At 41.8% G+C, this 26403-nt stretch overlaps 1 protein-coding gene and 1 non-coding gene across 2 annotated transcripts; both read left to right on the top strand.

The window, feature by feature from the left end:
• On the top strand, positions 1 to 25468 carry Rnf149 (ring finger protein 149). The gene is made up of 7 exons (XM_021172305.2): positions 1 to 571; positions 11359 to 11609; positions 12556 to 12624; positions 16069 to 16151; positions 18425 to 18521; positions 21148 to 21340; positions 24265 to 25468. Exons 1-7 carry the CDS (start codon positions 124 to 126, stop codon positions 24306 to 24308), a joined length of 1185 nt encoding a protein of 394 aa, XP_021027964.1. The 5' UTR covers positions 1 to 123; the 3' UTR covers positions 24309 to 25468.
• LOC115032439 lies at positions 3555 to 3684 on the top strand. Its single transcript, XR_003838116.1, has one exon. It is a non-coding gene; the product is annotated as a small nucleolar RNA SNORA33 (small nucleolar RNA).
• Positions 25469 to 26403: the final 935 nt, after the last annotated feature.

Here is a 26403-nt window from a genome sequence, read left to right as displayed (position 1 = left end):
CCCCGCCGCGCTCGGCGGTCTCTCGCGGGCCGCCGCCGTCTCCTCAAAGCTGCGGGCCGGCTTGGAGCGAGCTGCCTCGTTCTGCCTCGCGCTCTTCTTCCTCAGTAGCCCGGCCGGGCGGCCATGGCGGCGCGGCGGCGGCCCGCGGCCGGCGTGGGAGCCCGGGACGCACTCGCGGTGCTGGCGCTGGCCTTGTGTGCTCCCGGGGTGGGCGGCGGGGCGCTCGAGTGGTACTCGGCCATGGTGAGAATCGAGTACGTGGACCCGCAGTCGAACCTGACGGTGTGGAGCGAGTCGGAGAGCGGCCGCTTCGGAGAAAGCTCGCTCCGGGAGGAGAGGCAGGGCCTGGTGGGCGTCCCGCGCGCGCCCGCGCCCGCGGAGGGCTGCGCGCCCGACACGCGCTTCGTGGCGCCCGGCGCCCTCGGCAACTCGCCCTGGGTGGCGCTGGTGGCGCGAGGCGGCTGCACCTTCAAGGATAAGGTGCTGGCGGCGGCGCGGAGGAACGCCTCGGCCGTGGTGGTCTATAACCTGGAGAGCAACGGGAACGCCACCGAGCCCATGTCGCACGCGGGTGAGCAGGCCGGGCGCTGGGCCGCTGGCCGCGGCCGGGGCGAGCCTGGTGGTTCCCCGGGTGGTGTGGAGAGGGAAGTGCGTGCACACGCTGCAGGATCGGAGCTTCACCTCGGGAGGGTGCGAAAGCTGGGAAGGGCCCTCGGCCGGGGAGTAGCAAACACACTGGAGGCAGGTCCTACCGAGTTCAGTAAGTCTCCAGATTCCCGAACCCGGGACGCTTCCTAAGGTCGACTCACCGACTCCCAAAGTTGGTTGAGTGGGGAGTGTGTAGGAGTGGACGGCTGGCGCCGCCAGGCTCGCATTGTCTCTTCACCAACCTAAAGTGATGGCTTCGTGGCTCTTCGTTGTGGTTTCTTCCTCTCGATGAGGCGAATCTGAGTGTTTTCAAAACCCTGGGTCAGAAAACCTGGGTTTTCTTGCTGTAGTTTCTCTCACGACGCATGTAGGATGATCGCACTCGCTCCTGGTTTGGACAGTTTGAATTCAGATGAAATCTTTTTTTACTGTTTTCATTGAAGGAAAGAAAGGCCTTGCTACCTCTGCCAGGAGGCCACCCCTAAACACGCTGTTCCAGGGACAGACAAGGATGAGTTTGCAAAATGTCATCCTTGGGACAGAGTTCTCTCCGGGGACCCAGAATTTGATTGTGTTTCTCTTGTGCCTTCTAAGATCACATTAGCTTTAGGCATCACACGGTTGACTCATTCTGAATTTCCTGTGATTAGGGTTTTTAAGTTTCTGCTGCTAGCTAAGACACCCTCCTCCCTGTACTGCATTTTTGTTCTCGTTCTGTTTCAGTGTGCATGGGACACAGAGCTTATAAAGACAGAAAAGTGACATTGGACTTGACCAATTTTTTTTTTTACACGGTTGGGAATGATGGCCATTTGATGACAAGGAAGTGAGCTACGAGTACAGATCAACTCTTTTTTTTCTTGGTTGACTCCAGATTAGGAGAGAAATGGGTATAAATTGCAGAAGCATAGAAGGGTGAAGTAAGAGAAGGTAAGGGACACTTGAAATGGTGTGAAAGTAATCTGCTAGAATGGAGAAATGTCCAGAGAAGTTGGGTCTTTAAGAACCCAAGAGTTTGTTGGCTGTGGACCACGGTGGTGGGTGAGAATAGACTGATGTCCCTGCGGTGGTGTTGACTCAGGCAGTTAGTCCGCTGACTGCAAATCAGCCTAATTGTCACTGTCCACACACCATCTTTCCACAAGGCTCCTGAGAGATCCTAGCATTCCAGGTATATGTTCCCAAGTTAAGTCTGTCAGCGAAGATAGGCCAGTGTGCTGTGCTGCAGCCGACTCCTCGATGTTGGGTGTGTACATGTGTGGGTGCACGCACATCTAATGTAGACAGTTTTCTTTTCAGTGACAAGCTCATTACCCTACAATTTTCTAACTCTACCCTTCTGCATTTTTCGATAATGACATTGACATCCTACCAAGCAGACACCTCTTGTTCTAAACATGGCTCAGCAATCTTTCTTGTTTATATTGTTGACATATAATTTATCTGGACCCAGGAAAACACCTCAATCATGTTGACTAGAATCTTCCTGTGGGGGGACACTTCTTTCCCCATTATCTGCCTTCTTTATAGTTTTCTTAGGATAATAATAGTTGCCGTTTTTTGTTTTGTTTTGTTTAAAGGGAGGGTTATTACCTTTTGGAAAATTCATGAAAGTACCCATGCAAGTGACTGAATCTTCCTGGAGTCCCTTTAAGTTAGATCCCTAAAGAAACATGCAAAAGCATTTTAAAACGTGGTCATTTATTGCTTGGTGACCTACAGGATGTTTAGCTACATTCCTGTCTTCCCACATTCTAGAAGTTTTCCCCACATTCGTAACAATCAGAAATACCTTGAGATTTTGCCAGAACTACAGGGAGCAACAAAATTATCTAGCATTTTGAACCACTGGCCAAAGGAAAATTAATTTGGTAGCAGTGTGATTGATAAACAGGAAAAACTAGAAATAAAGTTAGACCCTTGATCTTCAGCTGTAGACACTGCAAAGATGGAAAAGTTAGCTCTCATAGGACTTAGTCCATTTGGGTACCAGGTATTGATAATCTGGCACTTGAGAAGAATTAAGATGGGAGAAGCCAGCTTTGACAGACCTTATTTAAATTTGATTGAAGGTCATTTTTTAGAGCCACTGAGGCTGTTTAGACTTAGATTGGTTTCCTCTGTTTAGTCAAAATGTAGCTGAAGCCTGGAAAACCCACTGATTGAGCTGTTCTTAGTGCTTACGTGTAACACTGGATTTCTATGAAACAGGTAGAAGTGTGCTTCTGAAAGTGAATACGGATAACCTTCCTAAGTTGAAGGGAATAGTTTTCCAGTTCTTCTGAAACTCATTGCTTCTCTTACTGGAATCTAGCACTACATAGCTTTTACATTTTAAGTCATTATTGAAATGGAGGATTTTAAAGAATCAGTACTTTAAGATCACACTCTCAGAACAGCAGTAAGGACTTACAGTTATACCTTACATTCTAACTTTAGCAGACCTAGGTTTAGCAGCTCCTTTGGGCCAAGCATTGTACCTGCTTGTTGGAAATACTTAGGTGTCTGCCTGTCATGGGTTTATGGTCTGTCAGTAGTGATAAACATAACTTCACAGGCCAGAAAAGTTTATACTGAACTGAACTATAGGCACAGGTGCTTAGAAAGCCTATCGAGTGGCTGGGTGTTGGTGCCCAAGATAAGTTGTAGAAATTATCTTGACCAAGATAGGGGAAAGCAGATAAAAGCCAAGCCATTAAGGTCTTAGAGTTGAACTTACTGTAGTTCTTGCAGGTTAATAAGTAACACGCTCCTCCAGCTGAAATTTCTTCGCCATGACGTTTTAGGTATGACATTTTACATCCTTGAATCTTACTTACTATGTGCTAAACAATTGGCAGGAGGTTGGAGAAAGGGCTTGAATTGCATCAAGTCAAAGGGCGTTACAGAGATACAGAAGAGTATCTTAGCCAGCCCATTAATCTGTTTACCTGAATGGTCCTGCAGACATTTAGAAAAAACTGGCAATGGTAAGACCATATTACAAACCTTAAAGATTACTCAGGTCTTTTAAGACCACTGAAAATGGCCACAATATTGATGGGAAGCATAAGACATAAATTAAAATTTCACTGTGACTAGTTCTAAGAACTTAGTTTTAGAAAAAAGGAAAAGAAATAACCAACTTTTAGAGAAGCCATATATTAAGAGATAGTCATTTTGTACCGGAAATGCATATTAAATGGTCTTTGATGCATAGATAATTATTGATTATATGTAATACCATGCTCTCAAATGATCTACAATTTCACATTTGAATTTAAAATATATCTTGGTGCCATACGGAGCCAGAAGTGGCATCCTAACAGCCTCATAGAAGATGGGGCCAGCTAAAACAGCTCCCCAGAAAGATCTTGACTGACAGGTTCAGGATATTAGGAAGTCGTGTATATGTGTGGTAGGTGGGCTTAGGACTTGTGTGTAGCAGAGGTAGTGTTACAAAAGACTAAAAGGTCTGAAATAAACTCACATGGAAAAGCTGCAAAAGAGTTCTCTCAGCAAGAGTGTTCTGCACTATTTACAAGAAATCCATTTTTCGGGAGGAGGTAGAGGTAAAGAGTTTGTTGTTTGGTGTTTTTATGTTTACTTAGGATAAATAGCTCATGCTGGTCCTTAGCTTTTCTCTTCATCTCCTTATTAGTTTATTTTTATTTTGTGTGATGAGTATTTTGTCTACATGTATGTCAGTGTACCACATGCATGGCTGATGCCTGTGAAGGCTAGATGAGGACCCTTGGAACTGGGGTTATGTCCTGGGACTCACCAGGCCTTCTGCTGAAAAGCAAGTGTTCTTAACCACAGAGCCATTTCTACAAGTCTCTTTTCCCTGAAAGCCCCCAAATTTTTGACAAAACCAAATTATACAAAATATTTATGATTATATAGTGTTCCATTGTGAATTTTGTCCTCCTCATTCAACCTAACCCAACCATCCAAAAATTTCTATTTTGTATAACAAGACACTTACTTTCCAGATTAATTTCCTCTACCCTAACTCCTCTTGCTAGGTCATTTCAGTTGTAGCCCTGGAAGACAAGCCTGTTTTTCAAATCCACTCATTCATAAAGAAACCTTCCATGGGTCATCCCTGCTGTATGCCTCCAAAACCTGATAAATTGGACAGGAGGTACTTGTCAGTGAGGAGAGACCTATAAAGAAATTAGACATGGTGTGTGGAAGAGTCCTGCCTGAGGCTGGGGAGACCAGTGGTTAACTGTGAGTGCTATTTTGCAGAGGCCCCCAGGTCACGTCCCACCTCCATAACAGATGACTCACAGTACCTGTGATCCAGCTCCAGGAGGTCTGAGTCCTTCCTCTGGCCTCCTTGGGCACATCACTTGAATGCATGTGTGTGTACTCAACACACAATTTTAAAAATTGATGACAGTGTCTACAGGTGGAGCAGGAGTCACTGTAGAGGTTAAACTGGGCTTGTGCTACACCTTGGTTTTGTTGAGGATGCTCCAGGGGAAGAGAAGTGACTAGAATGTGGTAGTTTACTTATAAAAAACCCTGAAATTATAGGAGATTCTTTTACTGGAACTTTAAGATCAATTATAGCTGCTAAATTAGTTTTCTCCACCAGAAATTTAACCTTCTACTTTAAATATTTCAGTAGTTCTTATCTTCTTCAAAACAATACTAAAGTAGACGTTAAAGCTATTGTACAAGTGTAAATCTTTACCACTGTGTTTGTTTAGTTTTTGACAAGGTAGAAAGGAGAACACAAAAATGTGAGAAGAAAACAGTTACCATTTATTTTTGGCATGGGAAAACTTGAAATTCTGTTAATTTGGCCTGGTAAAAATACTGTTCTGTATCTGTTACTCAAGCAGGTTTATGGTGATACTATGTGCAATGACCCTGTGCTCAGACAGAAATAAAACAGAAACTCCCCCCCCCCCCCCCCCCCGGGCCTGTCTGCCTCGGGGAAGGTGTAGAGATTACTTTGTGGGTGAGATGGTGTAAGATGACCTTTTTAGTCAAGCAAGAATAGATAACAACACTAAGCCCCGGGGAAGAAAAAGAATAAAGGCTTGCTTCATCTGTTTCTTCTCTATGCTTTCTGTGAAGAAACTCTCTTGTTTAGCTGGTCTTTTTTTCCCTTGTACCAATGTAGGCACAATTATACAAAATTACCTGAGCAGATTAGCTCTTTCAGTGTGTGAGGGAAGGTAGAGCTTATGCATGAGCTAGGTTTTGTTTTGTTTTTTAACCCCCTTGCCTGCTGCTTGCTCAGCTGCCTGCCCTGCTTTGAGAATTGTTCTGGGTATATTGATCAGGCTGGCTTTGAGAACTCCTCTGCCTCAGCTTCCTGAGCAGCTGTGATTACAGATGCTGGGGCACCTGCAAATGTGAAAAGCGAGTCCCATCAGAGTACAAAAGGTTGCCGTGACTTTTACCAATTTACAGTAGGTCCTGAAAGCAGTCTTGCTGTTGGCACTGTTTCACAAGAAGCCAGCCCTAGTCCTACTTAATGCCTCTACAGGCCACAGCTTTAAAAAATACTGTATGTTTTTCACTCAGTGAACTAAGTGTGCTGTTTTCTCATCTTGGTTAACTTTTCACTTTCTTCTTCATTCAACAAAATGGCCTGTTTTTTTAGTAACTTGCTAAGCTAGACTCATCACGATCTCAAATATAGTGTTTTAAAGATTTATTTTCTTTTATTTGAGTTTCTTTTTTGCATACTGTATTTGTGTACTGTATGTCTGCAGTGCCTATGGAAACTAGAAGAGGGCATTGAATCTCCTGAAACTATAGTTACATAGATGATTGTGAGTTCCTTGTGGGTGCTGAGATTTGAACCTGGGTCCTCTGGAACAAGAACCAGTGTTCTTAACCACTGAGCCATCTCTCTAGCCCCTCAAATACAATTGTAAGATGATTTTATAACCTAGAAAAACTCCTTTCATAAAACTTTTTCTATTCTTGAAGATAAAATGTAAATATTCCTCTCAGGGAAAGATTTCCCTCCAAACAAGATTATCCCTCATATCTATAGTTATTTGTGTTCTAGTTGCTTGTTAATAAGTAAGTGGCAGTCCAAAGAAGAATCATCCTCAAACTAATTTCAAACAAACAAACAAACTGAAAAACATTCTCTGAGCAGTTTGTCCAGGAACACACATCACCCTCTGGCAGTGAATGACAAGGTGAGATTTGAACACAAGTCTGGCTCTGCAGCTGCACACCCTTTGGAGAAGATTCAAGGAGCGAATACTGACTTGGACTTGAGTTTTCTGACCATGAGAACCAAATAGCATTTCCAGGTGGCGTGTAACACTGAACATCTCCCTGAAGGTTTTAGAATGACAAGATAGCAGCTTTCTCCTTTAAGTGAAATGTTCAGTAATGGAGGTTGTTTACACACACACACACACACACACACACTCACTCACCCCTCTGCTCACCTCGTCACAATATTATTGTGATGATACTGGCACCAGAAATTGTATCACCTGGTAATTATAGAATGGAAGTCACTTGGGATTCTTTATGAAAGCTTTTAGCTGGGATGGCAGCATTTTAACATTGTTTATATTGAAATGTTCTAAAGTTTCTTTTTTTAATAAAAAGGATTTTAGCAGCCCAGGTGGTGGTGCGATGTGCCTTGGAGGGCAGAGACAGGTGCATTTCTGTGAGTTCCAGGCTAGTCTGGTCTACAGGGCAGCCAGTACTGTTACACAGAGAAACCCTATCTTCAAAAACAACAACAAAAAAAGGCTTTTAGCTTGTACCTAGTAATTTTGGGTGTCTTATAGCTGTGTCCCAGTTGTTGCTATACATGTTTCTGGACTGCTGAATGCTCATTTCCCTAGATATAGTTAGTACTTGCTTTCAGGTATGTCTTCCCAGTGACACTAGGGACATTAATGCTGAGGGTTAAGCTCAGACTGGTTCCAGTATCACCTTGCAGGCAGAGGCCACCTTAGAAGGGTACCCTTCTGGCATTTCAGTAACAAAGTTCCTGTGGCTAAGATCACAGTGGAAATGCTATGGACTCTTATGTCTCAGTAAGATAACATAGTCGATGCTCTGTTTTCACCAGATGAATAAATAAAAAAAGAGAACATAATGTTCAAGGTGTAGTTAAGGAAAAGGTTTATTGTAGATGTGAGCGAGAGCACAGCCGGACTGAACTGGGCCATGAGAGAAGAGAGAGAGGGGAGAGGGAGAGGAAAGAGGGCTGAGAAGGCTGAGAAAGCCAGGAGACCAACAGTACCAAGAGGACCAGAACCACAGTGGCTGGGCTTTATAGGAAGGGGAGCTGGGGGAAGGGGGAGCAAGCCTCGGGGCTGGAGAGGTCTCTCGGGCGGGCAAAAGCCAGCCTGGGTGACTGGAACAGGTTCTTGTGGGTAGGGAGAGACTTCCACATGTTAAATAGGCACCTCAGCCATTTGTCCCAAGTTTCTTTGAGACCAAACTATTCATAGGACTTTCTGCTCTGCAAAGTGAGCCTCCTCCATCCAGAAACTTCAGACTCACCTTAGAACCAGTCACAGCCTCTAGCTCTTCAGTAGCCTTCCGTGGGTCCTCTGTTGGGATGGTTAAGGAAGTACTTGGAGATTTAAGGATAGCAACTTTACCTGTTGTTTTTCTTCTCTTGAGTGTTGTCAGAGCTACTGCTTCACCCTGTGCACTTATGTACTCTGTGCCATTATAGCCCTGTCATTTTGATGGACACTTAGATTGTCGTTGCAGGCCCTTGGTGGGGGAGGGGAAATTGGAAATCAAGGGGAAAATGGCAAATCAAAGATTTGTTTCATAGGTGCAGAAACTGAACAGTTCCCCTCTTTTATATATGTCCGTCAGTGTTGTCATGGCTAGAGCTAGAGAAAGACTTTTGAGAAGCATTCCTGCAAGTGTGGAAGAAGCAGCTTTTTGTACCACTTGAAAGTTGTACCTCCAAGTGGTCTCAGTCGTGATATTTGGGGAGTCTGGTTAAGTATTTTTGCACCATTTAACCTACACCAGAACTTTGTTATTGCTTACCAGGGAAATGTTCATGTTGTCCCCAAACCTAGGCTTCTGAATTCTTTTATCCCTATCAGTATGACCACTAGCAAAGCACAACCTCATGCTGGTATTGTCTGCAGCACAGTCAGTGAAGGAGCCAAAGTGCGTTTGAAATCTGGGCATACTTAACAGCCAAACTTGGCAGGGCTCTGTAGACTCAAGCTGGAGGCATCCAGCAACTTTGAGACCTAATGGATTTCTTTAGATCTCTTTGTCTTACCCATCTTTGTTACTGGGGAATGAAACTGGGGTCTCACACACGGTGAGGACTTTGTCTCATTCATACAGCATGAAATAAACACATTTTTAGAGAGGTGCTTGGGTTTAAATTCTGCCTCTCCCACGCTAAGTAAGCACACATGTACCATTGAGGTCTCCCCGGCCCCTTAGACACTGTCCTGTCTGTCCTTTGCACTTAGTTTGGTTTAATATCAGCTTGTTCAAAACTAACTGAGAGAGACAGTCCAGTAGACTGGTTGGCATGGATAAGTGGATTTAAACTTCTTTTCTTGGTCTTAAAGAGAGTCAGCCTTCTGCCTAGTAAGTGAGCACTCAGGCCGAGCCATCCCCCCAACCCACTCTAAACTTTTAAGAAGCAACAATGGTAAGTTCAGTTATACTTTCCAACTCATATCACCTTATTGTGGTTTCTGTGCTTGAAACTTTGAGAAGGGATAGTGAAAAATTCACAAGTTTTCTGTAAGAAAGCTTTTTTCTTTTCTTTTCTTTTTTTTTTGGCCAGACATGATAGTGCATATCGTGTCTAGCATTTAATTTAATTCTATCATTTTCAGGAGTCAGAGGCAGGAGAAATTCGGGGCCCACTATGAGACACTCTCAAAAAAAATTAAAAAAACCAAAACCAAAAGAAGCCTTGTGCCTCTGTAACACACTATTATGGGGAAGGGATGGAAAGGCTACCTTTGTATTTGTCCTCTCTGCATGCCCAGTCACTGTCCTGAACACTCAGATACCTGCCTGATTTTACTCGTGTTGGATTCTGTCTTATTGGCACGGGGGCTGATCTCATTGAAAGATTCTGGAGTTTGATATTATCAGGACATCTGTTAGGGTTTTCTGAAAAATTAACACAAAGTTGTTCTTTCTCTTATAAAAACTACTTTGTTCTGCATATTATATCTATTCTTCCCAAGTTAGTCATTTGTTACTTTAACCTTGACTTTGAAAAAGTTTTTATTTTCCTATTGTCATCTCTCCCTCCTTTCTCCCACGCCCATCACAGCTATTTAAGAACCTCTAGATGGATTATTATAACTGAATTTTTTTCCCTAATAGTACATATTGTAATTCTCTTCTTTTAGTTTGTATATTTCTTTTTAAACATTTGCATTTTTGATTTACTAATTTATTTTTACATGCATTGTGAGAAAAACATACAGATTTTCCCCAATATAATATCCATTTGCCTTCATCTTGTTTTTAAAAATAGTCCATTTTCCTTATTGACTTGTGTTATCACTTGCTATGTACTTTTTTGTGTATTTGTGTGTATTTCTGGACTTTCTGTTCCATCTCATTCTGTGCACAACTTTGGCTGCTACCACCATGCACTTAATGCTTTACCTGTAAAGCATTGTCCAGGGTTCGTTGTTTAAAAGGCATCATCATCCCTGGTCATTTCTTAGCCCCTTTGTGACTTTAGAGGGAATATCTTTGGTTTTTTGGTTTTTTTAAAATTTATCTGTTGATATGTTGTGGTTGCTGTATTTATAGCTAGAGTTATAATAAACTGAGGATTTCTGCCTCTTTTCTCTCAGGTCTTCAAAGCAGGGTTAAGTAGTCGTGAGCATAAGCTGGGCGGGGTAGTGCACACTTTTAATCCCAGCTCTGGGGGTTGGGGGGGGGGCAGGAGGCAGGTGGATCTCCATGAGTTCTAGGCTAGCCTGATCTACAGAGTGAGTTCCAGGATAGATTGGTCTTCATAGTGAGCCACTGACTTAGGAAAAACCTGGTAGTGATCACAGAAGAGCTCTCACAGTCCCTCTTTTTTTTTCTTTCCTGAGATCAGGTTTCTCTGTGCAGCCCTGGCTGTCCAAGAACTCACTCTATAGACATGTTTTTAATTCTGATGGACATGTTTGAAGAATTTTACATTCATATTCATAAGTGAAATTAATCCGTGTGATTCTTTTGCTTTTTATTACCATGTTTGATTTTATAATCCTAGATAGACATCTTTATAGTTTTGGAGTTAAGCAAGTACTCTACCATTGAACCCCAACCCCCAGCTCTTGGGTTTGGATTTCTGGAACAGGGTCTCACTGTGTAGCTGGGCTGGCCTTCACTGACTGTACAGTCCAGGCTTAGCTTAAAGCTGAGTCTGCTGTTTCCACCTCTGGGTTAGACTTTGACCATGTACCTGGAAGTGTCCTTTTCTTATTTTTAATAAACTGGAAAGTTTAAATACACTAATATTTTGTGCTTCTTAAAGGTCTGATGATAGAACCATCTGTGAATCTTCACGGTGTCATAGATTTAGGGAGAACAGTTCCTGGTGATTTTCTCACTTCAGTCAGACTCTGTTCTCTTTTGGAATCAGTTTTGGCAGTTGATGTTTTTCTGAAAGTTATTCATTTTTATTGAAGTTTTCAAATGTGCACTTTGATGAACATACTCTTAACTTTACCTAACTTTTGTCTTCTTTTTTCATTGCTTTGTCCTTTTGTGCAGGAACAGGAAACATAGTTGTCATTATGATTAGCTATCCAAAAGGACGAGAAATTTTTGATCTGGTGCAAAAAGGAATTCCAGTAAACATGAGCATAAAGATTGGTACTCGTCATATGCAAGAGTTCATCAGCGGTCAGTCTGTGGTGTTTGTGGCCATCGCCTTCATCACAATGATGATTATCTCATTAGCATGGCTAATATTCTATTATATACAGCGTTTCCTATATACTGGCTCACAGTTTGGAAGTCAGGTAGTTATGGATAATTTCATTTTGATTTTTAAATGATAGCTCATAAATATAATCTATATACTACTTGAAGTTAAATTTAACCAAACTAATTTTAGTTTATTTATTGAAGTCATATGACTTTGATAAAATTTTTAATTGGGTTACTTTTTTATACATTTGGTCTCTGCAGGTACCTGTACCCTCTGTCTTTATGTAGACAGAGGGAACTTGTCAAAGGGCATGTGAGCATGAACACGTGTCCATTTTCTGCTCGACATAAGGCCGAGGGCTGCTTTGTGTCTGACAGGCCATCAATCTGAAGGCAGGCTTCCTCTGTAACAGCACAGAGAAGAGCCAGAGGCTTCCAGTGGCACACTAGGACCTAATGCATAGTATGGTTCCTGGCCTGATAACCAGGCAGGACTCTTTCTTCGCAGGTACCATTGGTGGAGAGTGGATGGTACCTTCTTCCTGGGCATCATTACTTTTTGCCAATATTTAAGTGTAGGAATTGTTTTCTGGAAGTTGAAAAAGTGTGGCTAAATGACAATTTATGATTAGAGTGCTAGAGTTCTTGACTTCCATTTCAATGTCACACACACACAAAAGGGTATGGAATTAGAAGCATAGGTTGGGGATATGGCCCTTGGTAGGGTGCTTGCTTAGCATTTGTGAGGCCCTTCATCTTACTATTGCACATTAGCAAGTAAGTAAATAAATATATTCTTAGCTGGGCATGGTAGCTCAGGCCTGTAATCCTGGATTGCTTCAAGCTCAAGGCCGATCAGGGCTTTAAAGTGAAGCATTATATCTTAATAATGGTAATAATAATAATAAAGTAGCTTATATGTTTATATGGCTCTTTTGTATATTAAAAGTTAATGTTTTTTTCTAAGCTATTTTCATAAATTGTAGTGTGTGGGTTACTTTAAACAGACTATTTAATAATACTGTTTTCCTCCCCAAGAATCATAGGAAGGAGACTAAGAAGGTTATTGGCCAGCTCCCTCTACACACTGTGAAGCATGGCGAGAAGGTAATGCCTTCTTGTGCACTGTCTGTCTCACACTGGGGGATGTTTGTGTTGGAGGAGGATTTCCTTCTCAGGCTGCTGTTCGGCAGTAACGAGTCTGATGCTCGTTAGGCCTTCATGTGTGTGTCTCAGGTCGAAAGGAGAGTTGACAGGAGTATGATGAGTGAAGGGCCGTCGTGGCAGCCCTTAGTTACATGTAAATGAGTTACAGTCACAGAACAGTGTATCTCAGTGGTAGAGCTCGTGCTTAGCTTAGCATGCATGGACTCCTAGATGGCTCCAGCACCCCCTTCCCAAAAAGGTTAAATGAGTTCAATTTGATTTAAATGATAGCTCCTACATTCTGTGTGCTTACTAATGACAGTGTGCCAATATTCCCGACTTTGAAAGTCCCTGTAGGCCCAGTAAAGACTATAAAGATGCTGGGCTTTTTAAAAAAAGTGTGCACCTGAGTTCTGTGAACATTTTGTTGAACCTGAGTCTGTGTGTGCATTCTCTCCAAGCCCCTCAGTTCCTGCGAGGATGTACTGAACATCTCTAGAGGAGAGAAAGGAGATTTTTAAAACAACATGTTTAAAAAGGAGCCATTTTGACCCTCTCAGTCAGAGACTAAAAGCAGTTAAGTAGCAGTGCAGAGCCTGGCTGCTCGGATACCCGTAGCGGGAAGCTTTGCCAGAATTGTCGTAGCGGCGTCTTCTGCGGTGCTGTGCTGCCTTGTACGTGCTGACTCAGGTGCTCTCATACTGCTCAGTGCTCTCAGGAAGCTCGAGCCTCACCTTCCAGTCTGCACTTCTCTTCCTCTGTCCACATAAAGGACTTTCTTTAAAAGATATTACACTTAGGGCTTTTGGGTTTAAAAAAAAAAAGAAACCTGTTATTATGTCTTCTGTGGTATATTTAGGATTAATATATGCTTTGGGTTATTCCTTCCCCAATAACTTTTGTTGTTGGTTTTTTCGGGACAGGATTTATCTGTATATATATCCTTGGTGTCCTGGAACTCAATGTGTAGACCACGCTGGCCTGGATCTCATACAGATCCGCCTGCCTCTGCCTCCCAAGTGCTGGGAGAAAAGGCGTTCGTGCGCCACCAAACCCAGCCCCCAGTAACTTTTACACTGTAACATAATGGGATTTTAATAGTTGATGCAAGGTACTGATTTCTTACTCTGCAAATCACCAAGTAAGTTTCCAGTTAATAACTAGTCGTGCAGAGTATGTATAGAATTTTTCATAAGAATTACTAGAAAAGGTCCTTCTAGTAATTTATAAATTAGATGCTGGTCTTAGGCTGTGAGAACTGATTTCTAAAAATGTATTTGATCTTCAGTTCATTTGCAGGAAGGAATCAGTACCTATTAAAACTGCTGTACTTGCTCCTCCTGTTTTCTCCTCTCCTTAGGAGGGAGTCTCATCCCTTACGTATGAGGAGACAGACTCATGTGTAACTTGTTGAGAATATAAGTAAATTGATACTATTCTCTTCCTATACCCAACATTTGTTCAATATTTCCTATACAAAACATTTGTAAGATACCAGGAACTTGTTTTAAAACTGTCAAAATAATGTTTAACAAGGCTTGGTCTGTGACATACACGTCTGGATTGGGAGTGTTTTTACACTGTGAACTAACACAGGGACATGATTGTGTGCAGTCAGCATCTTACCCAGTCCTGAAGACAAGTGATTATTTATTTTAATTTTTGTGGATTTATTTATAATGTATAAGCTTAAAAATTATTAAGAAATTTTAAAATGGCTTCCTGTATAATATATGATATATAAGTGAAAGTATTTTGTCACAACATATAATATTTTCAAAAAAGATATATTTTATGTATGCAAGTCTACTGTCACTCTCTTCAGACACACCAGAAGAAGGCATCAGATCCCATTACAGATAATTGTGAGCCACCATGTGGTTGCTAGGAATTGAGCTCAGGACCTCTGGAAAAGCAGTCAGTGCTATTATCTTCTGAGCCATCTCTCCAGTCCACAACATAGAACTTAAGGGGCTGGAGAGATGGTTCAGTGGTCAGGAATGTTAATTGCTCTTGCAGAGGACCTGACTTTGATCTATTGCACCCGGATCAGCTCAGAACCACCTCACCTGCCTCTGCCTCTGCCTCTGCTTCTGCCTCTGCCTCTGCCTCTGCCTCTGCCTCTGCCTCTGCCTCTGCCTCTGCCTCTGCCTCTGCNTGCCTCTGCCTCTGCCTCTGCCTCTGCCTCTGCCTCTGCCTCTGCCTCTGCCTCTGCCTCTGCCTCTGCCTCTGCCTCTGCCTCTGCCTCTGCCTCTCCATGCACATGCTGTGCGTAAACTCGCACAAGGGTACTATATACAAAAATAACTAAATGTTTTCATAAAATACCACAACAGAGAGTTTCAAATGCTGTTATAAGTTAATTTTAATAGTCTCTGGTAATGGTATTATATCCATACAAAATCTGGTTTTTACTGCTTCCTCATTAATTACTGCTAAGGATATATTTAAATAATAACTCAAGGGTAGTGGGGCTGTGTTTCGTAATGTGAAGTTGCCAAACATGGCAGCCTCAGGAGCACATGCTGCGTGAGGTTCTGAATCCCTGTCTCAGAACCTCAGCTGTCCTGGCTCCACTGACACGTCCTAACTCATAGAAAGCCTAGGACCTGTAGACTCTTAGGTGTAGAAGTAGCGCCAATTCTCCCACCCTACTGCTAATAATGTCTGTTTCTATACATTTCTTCATGTTTTAGGCAAAGGTGTTAGCTCATTCTAATTTGGGGCTGGGAGTTAACAATAATGAAGTAAAATTTTAGATGTGTAGCCATTGTACTTTCTCTAAGTTATAACTGTTCTTTCAGAGATACAAATTTCTTCTTAAATAACTCCAGAAACCAAATGGCTTATTTGAATATTCATTCCCTTTATGCTTTATATTTGAAAAAAAAGTTATTTTTTCATCATAGCAGGTGTGGCTGGAATGTAGTTAGCTTCCTAGAGTGTTATCTAGCATTGAAAAAGCCCTGAATCCATTGTCCAGCCCCATAAAACTGGGCCTGGTGATTCCTGAGTACAGTCCAGATGTTTGGAAGATGGAGGCAGGAACATGAGAAAATCAAGGTCACCGCTGGCTACACAGCGAGCCTGAGGTCAGCCTGGGACTAAGACCTCTAAAAACAGAGTGATTTGCTTGTCTGTAGCCCTTAACCATCTAATACTTCTTCAGACGCTTAGTATTCAAAACGCTGTTAGTGCCTGGGCTAGGCAGACAGTGGTTTTCTTTCCACCTTTCATTCAGTTTCTTTAAAAACTGCTAGCTGGAAGAAGGAAATGTGTTTTAGGTTCCGGTTGTTCCAGCATAGAGTAATAGGATCCATTGTTTTGATCGGTTTCATTGTTTTCTAACTTATTGTTGCTGTATGTGCAATGTGTGTACATGTGACTCTCCCTCTCTCTCTGCAGGGAATTGATGTCGATGCTGAGAATTGTGCAGTGTGTATTGAAAACTTTAAAGTCAAAGATGTTATCAGAATCCTGCCATGCAAGTATGAATACTTTTTTCCTACTAAGATACTGAAAATTACTTAACAAGTTTCACTGTTCTGACAAAGAGTTCCATGTTCTCTGACAAGAAGTCATTATGATCTTGAATTACCTCATCTTTCCTACTGTCTTCAGAGACCTGTAGGTGACCACTAAGAGCTGCTGTGCGTCTTTGTCTTTCATTGGCTTTTAAAGTCTTACCAAGGCTCGCTTAGACTCCTGCATACACCCAGTAATGCAGAGCACATGCTAACTAAAAGGAGCAAGAGCGTAGGGCTGAGAGCCTTCAAGTGGCCCAGAAGCAGGGTCAGACCCACAGAAGTTTGCCTTTACTTATTTGCTGAGTGTAGGTTCCTTTCGAAGCTGTAGAAAATGAGTACCCTCCCTTTGCTGAGGTTTCAGTAGCACAGATGCACTTAAAACTGGGAAGTAGCCATTTCATTTTTAATAATCTGTTATTTTAACTGACTTAAAACATTTTGTTTAAAAAAATTGCTGATTAGCCAGGAGGTGGTACGCTCAGACCAATACTTGGGAGACAGAGGCAGGGGAATCTCTGAATTTGAGGCTAACCTGATCTACTGAGTGAGTTCCAGGACAACCGGAGTTACACAGAGAAACCCTATCTCAAAAACATACCTCCATAAAAGAACTGCTGATTAGCAAAGGGGCTTGTTTTATGTATAGAACTTAGATGTTTTTCTTAAAAAAAAAAGTCTAATAAATGTCAATTATACTTTACATATTTTAGAATCAAGTTGCAGAGTACTGTATTAGCTTCTTCTCTTTAATATTTTACTGTATATATGGTACTTTTTAGTAGATTGAATTCTTGATACCTCTGTTGAGGAAATAGAATGAGTTCCACAATAATAACAGTTCCCCGAGGCACGCCTGGCTAAATTCTGTCAGTGTGCATAAACGATCAGCACGTGGGCATTTAGTGAACTGAGGTCAGTATAGGTTGATCATGTTCTGCACACGAGCATTGGAAGAGTTTTAGGCTGGTTTTAGAACAGGTTTCAGAGTGATGCTCAAGAGTGCACAGAAGAGAGGTGGGGGGAGGGGGGGTGCTGACTGCTGCACTGAGCTCATGCTGGACCTGTGCAGATGTGTTAGCTGTGCACGTTACTTGCTCTCCTCATTGGAGTTGTTATTTTGTCCACTTTTCTCCTAAGCAGCATGTTAAAACATCCCCAACAAAACTGAAGTTTCTTTCTTGTTTTGGACAATTTCTTCTGGGTCAGTGAGTTTTAATTTGTGGTTGAATGACAAACTGAACTAGAATGTTTCACAATTAAGAACTACTATTTTTTTTTTTAAGAATTACTATTTTAATGGCACTGGCAGATTTTTGTTTGAAGAAAGCCTTCAGCAGACTGGTTACAATGAGTAGTATATGTGGACACTGAACAGCTGATGGTGTAGGTGGAGAGAGTCGGAGACACGCAGCTCCTTGTGGTCATGCTGTCTAGTCACACAGCTGGGGTTTGAGCTCTGTCTGTCTGGTTTCAAAGCCTGTAGTTCACACATGTAGGAGGGGCAGGAAACCAAGATAAACCAACAAGAAAAGAAAGTGTGTGCACCTTTCTGGTAGCACAGATGTTTATTCAAGAGTAGGCTTATAAAATGTGCAAATGGAAATAACCATTTTTCCTGCCCCTCAGATGATTAATATATATTTCCACTTGAGTCACTTTATAGACTTGAAGAAGATATTATCAACTTGGGATTAGTTTATTGCTGGTACCTTATTTGTGGGCTTTGCTAGCCTAAATGGTTTAGAATAAGTATTCTACTAAAGCACATGAAAATGATTGGGCATTGTAGCGCTTAACAGAATCCTAGCACTTGGGAAGCATAGGTACAAGAATTCTGAGTTCAAGGCAATCCTGGACTACATGGCACATTCGAGGCCAAATTGGGTAACATAGCAAGACCCTAATCTCAAAACCATAGACTAACGCTCATACACACACACACACACACACACACACACATATGATTTAGTATGTGGTGGAAATAGATCCACCATTTTTTTGTTAAATGAAGAGCTTTCACTTTATTTAAAAAAAAAAAAAAAAAGCATCACTAAGTCCAAAATCTTAAGTGGGAAATCTTAAGACTGGAAAATAACTTAGACAAGTGGGTAGACATCATGTTAATGTGTGGTTGGCTCACTTTATACAGGGTATGTTGGTAAAATGCGTTATTTCCTTTATAAGATATTGCAAACATTTATTTTAAGACATTAATACATACTTAATTTTTTTAGGCATATTTTTCATAGAATATGCATTGACCCATGGCTTTTGGATCACCGAACGTGTCCAATGTGTAAACTTGATGTCATCAAAGCCCTGGGATATTGGGTTTGTTACGTTTTTGTTTATATTCAATCTCTACCCCAGTTCTTCCTGAGTATCTCACTTTTATTACTGACCCAGAGGCAAGACGAACAGATGAAATATTCCTTCTGATATCCTTACTGTTACTTAAAGAAGTTTTCAGTATTTAAAATGAATGTGTAGAATAGTGCACATAAATCAGTGAACTGAGTTTATGACAGAATACTATATAGCCTATGAACATCTTCCCCAATCTGCAACTAGGAAGTATAGTTCTGCACATGCGAGCATTCCCTGTGTGCGTGTGTGCTTATGCATGCGTGGGTTTGTGCATGAGTGCAGGTGCTTGCATGTTTGGTTTTATGTAAACTGAGTCATAGAATGTATGAAATAAATAGAGGTGCCACCTATATCTTCTGGCTTCAGAGACACATTTTACACATACTATACCCAATAGATTCTGATATCTGCTCTCACTTTTTATGGGCTCCACAGTTTTTTGTTTGTTTTTTAGACTTGCATGTACTCTATTATGCCTCAAAATACTATTGATAAAATTATAACTTATTTTAGCTAACAATATTTGAAGGACTGAGAATAAAGCTCAGGGTGCTTGAAGGCCTTGTGCCAAAGTCCTGGACTCAATCTCCCTATCACATAAACTGGATGAACATTGTATACAACTTAAAACTGTTATAGCCATGTATGCATCTATAATGGTGTCTCTAGGAGCTACGCATGGAACAGGGCTGGCTTCGTGGGATGCAGGTGTGACAGTCGCCCTTTAGCTTGGTGTGGCCCCTCAGGGAGAAACTGTTTCATCCAAGGATGGCTGTACTACAGCCTCATCCTGCTTTGTCCTGAAATGTGGCTTCCTTATAGAATTCCTAAACTTCCTCTATTGACAGCTTTTCATTATCTGTCCCTTTAGCCTGAGATAGCATATCTCCCTCATGGGCTTGGTTCATGCCCTCTATGTGGAAACTGCAGTTCAACAAGAGGTTGAGTCTTCATGGTTCAGAATTTTAAATGAGAAAACACAGAGCTTGATGAATTGTTTTCTTGACAAAGTCTTAATTCCCTTCCTTAAATGCACTGAAGCTTATGCTCAGTTGTCTTTTTTGAGTGATTCTAAACCAGCTTTTCCACTCTTGACATTTATGTGAGACCAATTTCTGTTTTAGCTAAGCAGAGACTCGCATCCTCGTACATTTTGTTCAGAGAGTATAGGCCCACTTATTTCATATATTAGAGATGAGTCTTCATTTTATATGAGGTTGAATTCTTTCCTTACTAGAATACAGAGAATGCGTGCGTATGTGGCGTACTTTGTGAAGGATAGGAAGCTATTATAACTTCAGCACTGGGGGTGTGTCTTGCTTGTAGTGTCTCCGTTTCTAGAGGAGGGCCCATTTCCCTATTACCAGTAGAGTTCCCAGAGACTCTTAAGACTTCAAAGCAGTCCTTTGGTTTGCAACCATATCCACTACATTCATTGAGCAAAAACTGATCAGACAAATGCTGTCTAAGATGTTAAATTGAACTTGGCTCAGAGATAATCACGGTATAGTCCCTTTACTAGAACACGGATTCTTGGGGATTTCACTTTCAGGCCAACGGGGGCCAGTACATATCCAGAGATACAGCACAGCAAGGGAACGTGGAAGATGCCATCTGGGTCAGAAAAGAAAGAGTTTATACTGCCTGTTGGACATGGAGAAATGGAGGACTGTATTTTAGTGGGACTGCTGAGGGACTGTCACCTCAGTACGTAGTAGGTGGATGGTGTGGCACAGGGATGTGAACTCAGGTGGAGCTTGGTGGAGAGCTAGGTTTGCGAGCTTTGTTGAGAAACAGATTGGGATGAGGCTAAACAGGAGTTGGTATTGTGACATTTCAACAGGAATTTTGCTTGATGTGTCTAGGATGTCTAGTTACTGGTGAGGGAAGAGGGGGTGGTTTTAAAATGCTCCTAGGACAGAGCAGAGATGTCTGAGTGCCTGTGAACCCACGCTCACAGCCTACAAACCCTTAGTCACTTTCCAGCAGTTTCATCCACCCACGTGCATCTGTGGCTCTTAGGTTAACCAGAAAGAATGTCTGAGACACTCACCCACTGGTGTTGGGGCTTAATGGAGTGTGACTAAAGGAGTCTCTGGCCATGCTTTCATTATCTTCCTTCAGTGCAACAAAGAGAAGGAGGTGGGAGGGGAGTTGGAGACAAACCACAGTGGAGAAAGGACACAGAACAGATTTTTAAAACAGAAAAATGGAGCCTTCAGCTATTTAGAGCCTCTTTGTCTCTGACACCCTGGTGCTATGCTGTAAAATGGCCCAGGGCTGCCGCTGGGGCTGCTTGGGGCTGCGGGAGCAGCAGTGAAGCTGTACAGACTCTGCAAGAAGACAGTTTCAGGGAGTAGCTGCTTTGTTTAAATCATTTAAAGGGTGAGATACACTTCCATCAAGTGGAGAAACTCTCAGAGGAAAACAAAGCAAACTTAGTAGGTCTGACTGACTGGATACAGGAGACGGTGGCTTCCCACCCCAGTTCCTTTCGAGAGCCAAGATATCGCAAGGGAATTTACTAGCAGAATGACCCCACACTGGTCATGTCACTGAGAAAGCCATTGTCTTTTGTTTGCCTCTCAAGGGGGACCCTGAGGATACACAAGAGCTACCCACCCCAGAAGCTGCCCCAGGAAGGGTTTCTGTTGGAAATCTGAGTGTGACATCCCAAGGTGAGGAGAGGAGTGAAAGCAACCTTCCATCATCTTCCTCGAGCGAGTCTGGGCCGCACCGCCCCTGTCTTAAAGAAGATGCAGGGGAGGACACAGCATTACTAGGTATGTGGCTGCAGATATAAACCCACAATGTTACCAGTGAATGGGGCAAGATGGAAGGCAGGAAAATACTGGCGCGTACATAAAAACCACAGGCCCCCACTTATAGATACCATTTCAAGCTTTTGATGCATACATTCTCAAGAATGGGGGGAATATCACACAAATGCTGTTTGGTAAACTGTTCTTTTAATGTATGAAGTTCTTTCTGTATCAATCACTTGGTAGATAAATTGTTATGACCAAGTTTTTAAATTTTCTTTTGTGTTGCTCAATTCATGTCTACATTTTCAGTGGTTTCTGTAGTCTCGTCGTATTGTGTAGCATGTGGTGAGGTCATGGTCTTCTTGCAGCTGCTTCTCAGCTCAGCTGCTCTTTCTTACTAATTCTTAGTTAACTTTTCTGATGTCATGACAAAACGCCATGACCAAAGCAACTTAAAAGGAAACATTTATTGGCGCTCACTGCTTCAGCAGATTAAGAGTCCATGATCCTCATGGTAGGGAGATGGCAGCAGGCAGGCATGCCCTGCAGCAGCTGAGATCTTACAGCTTCTCCACAGTGAGAGGAAGGAAGGGAGAGGGACTGGGCCTCCTTTCCAGAGGCAGGGGACCAAGTAGAGGAACACATGAGACTGTGGGGCCATTCTCATTCAAACACTAGGTTGTAGAAATGCTTTCTTTTTTTTTTTAATTGTAGTGGGCCCAAGTAGAGCCTAGGGCTTTGGACTTGACTGATAAGGTGTACCTCCAGCCCTTTTTTAGAACTTTTTAAGTTTAAATTTAATATGGAAAGTACAAGACCTTTGTCAAATATTTTGTCTCCTCTCCCTCAGTTTCTTTATTTCTTTGTGTTGGGAAATGCTAATCACAAACACTGGCATTTGGCCATATTCCAGTGACTAACTTGTGTATTCTTAGCCTCTGTGTGCTTTTCTGTCTTCTTATGGCATGTCTAAATAGGAAAGTCTTCTTCTTCATGGTTGGTTATGGTTCATTAGAGAATTACTGACCTATGTTTTGGTAATATTTGTAGGGTTTCTTTTTTTTTCCCCCCCAAATTCCTTTTTGAAACTGTGTCTCATATATACCAGGCTAGCCTCAAATTCCTTAGATAGCTGAAGATGACCTTGAACTTTTGATCCTCTGATCCCACCTCCCAAGTGTGAGATTATAGGCATGCATTACCACACTGGTTTCATGCAGTGCTTGGGATCAAGGTTGGGGCTGTGTGCATGCCAAGCAGGCCCTCTACCAACTGAGCTACATCCCCATATCTGCCCCTTTTTAATTAATTTATTTATTGGGGTACCCATGTATGTCATCATGTAAATGTAGAAGTCAGGGTAACTGAGGAGTCAGTACTCTCCTACCTTAGTTAGGTTCCAGGGATAAAATTCAGGTCATCAGGATTGGTAGCAAGAACCCTATACTCCATGAACCATCCTGCTGGCCCCCTCTTTGGTATTCTTTAAAGATTAATTATGAAGTTATTTTGAGCCTGGTGTGACAGTGCGTAACTTTAATCCTGGCACTTTAGAGGCTGAGGCTGGAAAATCTTTTGAGTTTGAGGCTAGCCTGACCTATATAGGGAGTTCCAAACTAGCCAGGGCTACATAGTAAAACCTTCTCTCTAAACAAAAGAGAGTGTGTAGAGATTGCTCTGTGGTTAAGAGCACTGGGTGCTCTTCCAGGGGGCCTGCGATCCATGACTAGCACTCACATGGTGGCTCATGGCCATCTGTAACTCTAGTTCCTGGGGTGTGATACCCTCTTTAGCCTGTGCAGGTACGAGGTGTGTATATTGTATCCTTACATACATACATAGAGGCAGAATACCCATATACATAAAATACCCATATACCCATATACATAAAATACAATTTTTACTTTGTCAATTAAAAGAAAGTCCTACCAACATTTTTTATTAGAATTAAAATAATCTATAGATAAAATAATTTGTAGATTATTTTAATTGAGAGTAATTGATGCTTCTAATTTTGAATTTGGCTATCCTGAATAAGACTTCCAAAATAGCAAGATTAAAATTGAATCAGATTGTTTTTTAACATGTTTTGGAAAACTTACAAGAATGGTTAGAATTTTTATTGTATATGTCGGGAGGGTGGGCTACATGTGTGTATGCAGGTGTAAGTGCAACAACGTGCATGTATTCTTCTATACACACACATATGGGTTTTTGTTTTTTTGAGACAAAATCTCCTACTAGCCTGGGACTTGCCTTGTAAAGCTAGGCTGACTGGCTGGGAGTCTCTGGTCCATCCCTCTCCACGTTTCTTAGAGCTGGGATTATAAGCACACTATTATTATAAGCACACTATTACAGCCAACTTTTTTTATGAGCGTTCTGCAGATGAAGCTAAGGTAGAAGGCACTTTACAAGCTTAACCATCTCCCAAACCCCTAGAACTTACGTTTTAAACCAATATTAGAGGAAAGAGACAAAGGAATATGGTGGCTCCAGGGAATGGATTTCTCAGGATCATAAAGCTGGGCCCTGATCTCTGGCTAACCACATTACAAAGCAACATATTCAACACAGTAAGGAATTTTGCTTTTAGGGATCCTTTTGAGTCAAACAGTGTATATACTACTGTGATTTGAGTCCAGAAAGAAACCCAATTTCTTTCCTCAAGAGCCTGACCCCACTTGAGATGTGTAAACAGAGAGGTCCTTTAAGGACAGTCACCAGATGAATGTTGGCTCAGATAACACTAGTCATACTTACTAAATGAAGGATATTTCTATATTTCTCTTGCTGGCTGTGTTTGAAACGGGTTGTCATTTCTACATGTAAGTTTTATTTAAATGTTTCTATAATTTGTTTCTTGAATTATTGTCTCCACGTGTGTAACTGAGGCTGGACAGACCGACTGACCTAGGATGGCTTTTGGTGCTTTGTTGTAGGAGCCGGCAGGAGTGACCCTCAGCATGGAGGATCCATATGCTAGCACCATCCTCACTGACAGCCTCACCGACAGAGCCTTGGCTTGAATACAGGACATTCAGTTTTTTACTCTAGGGCATAGTTCGTATACTTGAAAACAGTGGATTTTATTTTACTTTACCTTTCAGATTCAGGTTTGATATACAAAGGGCTGAGATATTTTATTCCTAAAAGACTTTTAATTAGCCTTCATCTATTTATCTACTAAATTATGATGTCTATCATAAATTTTGTTGTATCAACTGTCACAGATGTGTGTGGAGGGGTTGTTTCTGAGTACTAGACTAGCCTCTGTGGTACTATATATAAAACAAGATTCTGTCTCTTGGGCTTTTTAGACAAAGCTCACCGAGTTGAAGTGTGAAGTGTAGTTCCTTATTGATCACATGAACGTTCCCTGAGCAGAGACTGTCGAACTTGGAAATGAGAAATCTTGCCGTGGGCAGTGGTGCATACCTGACCTGCAAACTCTGGCTGAGGCGCGAGGAGCTTGAGTTCAAGCCTGCTTTGGGCTGTGTAGCCAGACTGCTACGAAGGGGTTAGGAGAGAGAGAGAGAGAGAGAGCAATCAGCTGGCTTGCACTGTGTATCTGCAGAGCCTTAGAACCACACATTCCTCCTTCTTATGTGCAGTTGTGAGAAGAACACTAGATGATTTTATGATTTACATTTCTACCTTTATTGCCTAATTTCTTTTCACACTTGGAAGGAGAAGGGAATTTATCCATGTTTTTCTACAAACTAAAAAAAAAAAAAAAAAAAAAAAAAACTGGCAAAAAATGCCATATTGCATGTTAAAAAAGCATTAAAATATTGATTAAGAAAATCAAGTAGGCATACAGTAATGTCTTTAAATGATTAGTATATTTTGGTGGATTTAATCTTTACAATTAAAAATACTTAATTAAAATTTTGATTTTGTTGTTAGACTAAAATAACGTTTTCCTAAAGAGATTTTAAGCCGATTCAATACTGTGACCTTTTATCCTTTTTATCCTTCTTTCCTGTTTAATGTTCTTGCTGGTGAAGTCTTTGAAGACTGTTGTCTAAATTCTGTATAGTGCTTAGATACATACTTTGAAGAGCAAGGAGTCCTTTGTTGTTGATTCTAAACTTGTGTTGTATGTCTACTTTGTAGACAAAAATAAATGCTTATTGACAAAAATTTTTCTATGTGACGAATTTTATTTAGCATAATCAGCCCTAACATTCAGCACAAAAAGTTTACAGAGAATAGAAAGATCATTAATGTAAGCTAGTCTTTACAAAAAGGGAAAAAAATATGTTCTTGATCAAAATATTTTACACTTCAGTGATAAACGGAGAGTGTTTTTTTAAAGGGGACTTTATGTATATGGGTACTTTGCCTGTATGTACATCTGCGCGTCATCTACAAGCCTAATGCCAAGGGAGGCCAGAAAAGAGTATCAGATCTGCTGGACTGGAGTTAGAGAGGCTGGTGAACTGCCGTGTGCGTACTAGGTATTGAACCTGAGTTCTCTAGGAAAGCTGCCAGTGCTTTCAGCCACTGAACCATCTCTCCAGCCCAAAAAAGCCTTAAGAAGTTGGTCTCTGCCTGACAGCAGAAGTCAGTAGAGGTCACTGTTCCGGGTGTTACCTTTGCATTAATGCCCTCAGCTGAAGCTGCCTACAGGACAGGAGACAGACATGAGTCAGGAACACATCAGGTCTGTTACTCTACCCGTGAAGGCTTCTGCCGAGTAAAAGATGTGTCTTCATAGCATGAAGTTAGGAATAAATTCATCTTTCTCAGATCTATTTTCCATCTTCTCCAGGACAAAGCTTAGTTCTTCGTCTTTCTTCACAAGTTTGTATGTCAGCTACTTCTTGATCTAAATGAGACCGTTCCTTCTAGTTTAACTAGCTGTGACCCATTTTCTCCATCTGCCATCTTTGTCACTGACTGCCGAGAGATGCTCCGATCGTGTCCTCACTGATTGTTTTGTCACCTCTGGGACCAAGAGTAGTCACAGGAGCCTTGAGAAGGTACTGGGAACTTCTGGCAGTGTGTGAACCGTCTGGTGTAAGGATGGCCAGGGTAACCCCTGGGGTTCGGGAAGGAGGTATCAGATTGGTATA

Source organism: Mus caroli, chromosome 1, assembly GCF_900094665.2.
Source record: "Mus caroli chromosome 1, CAROLI_EIJ_v1.1, whole genome shotgun sequence".
Lineage (NCBI taxonomy): Eukaryota > Metazoa > Chordata > Mammalia > Rodentia > Muridae > Mus > Mus caroli.
The sequence above is the reverse complement of the archived record's forward strand: the minus strand, read 5'-3'. Positions and strand labels throughout refer to the sequence as shown.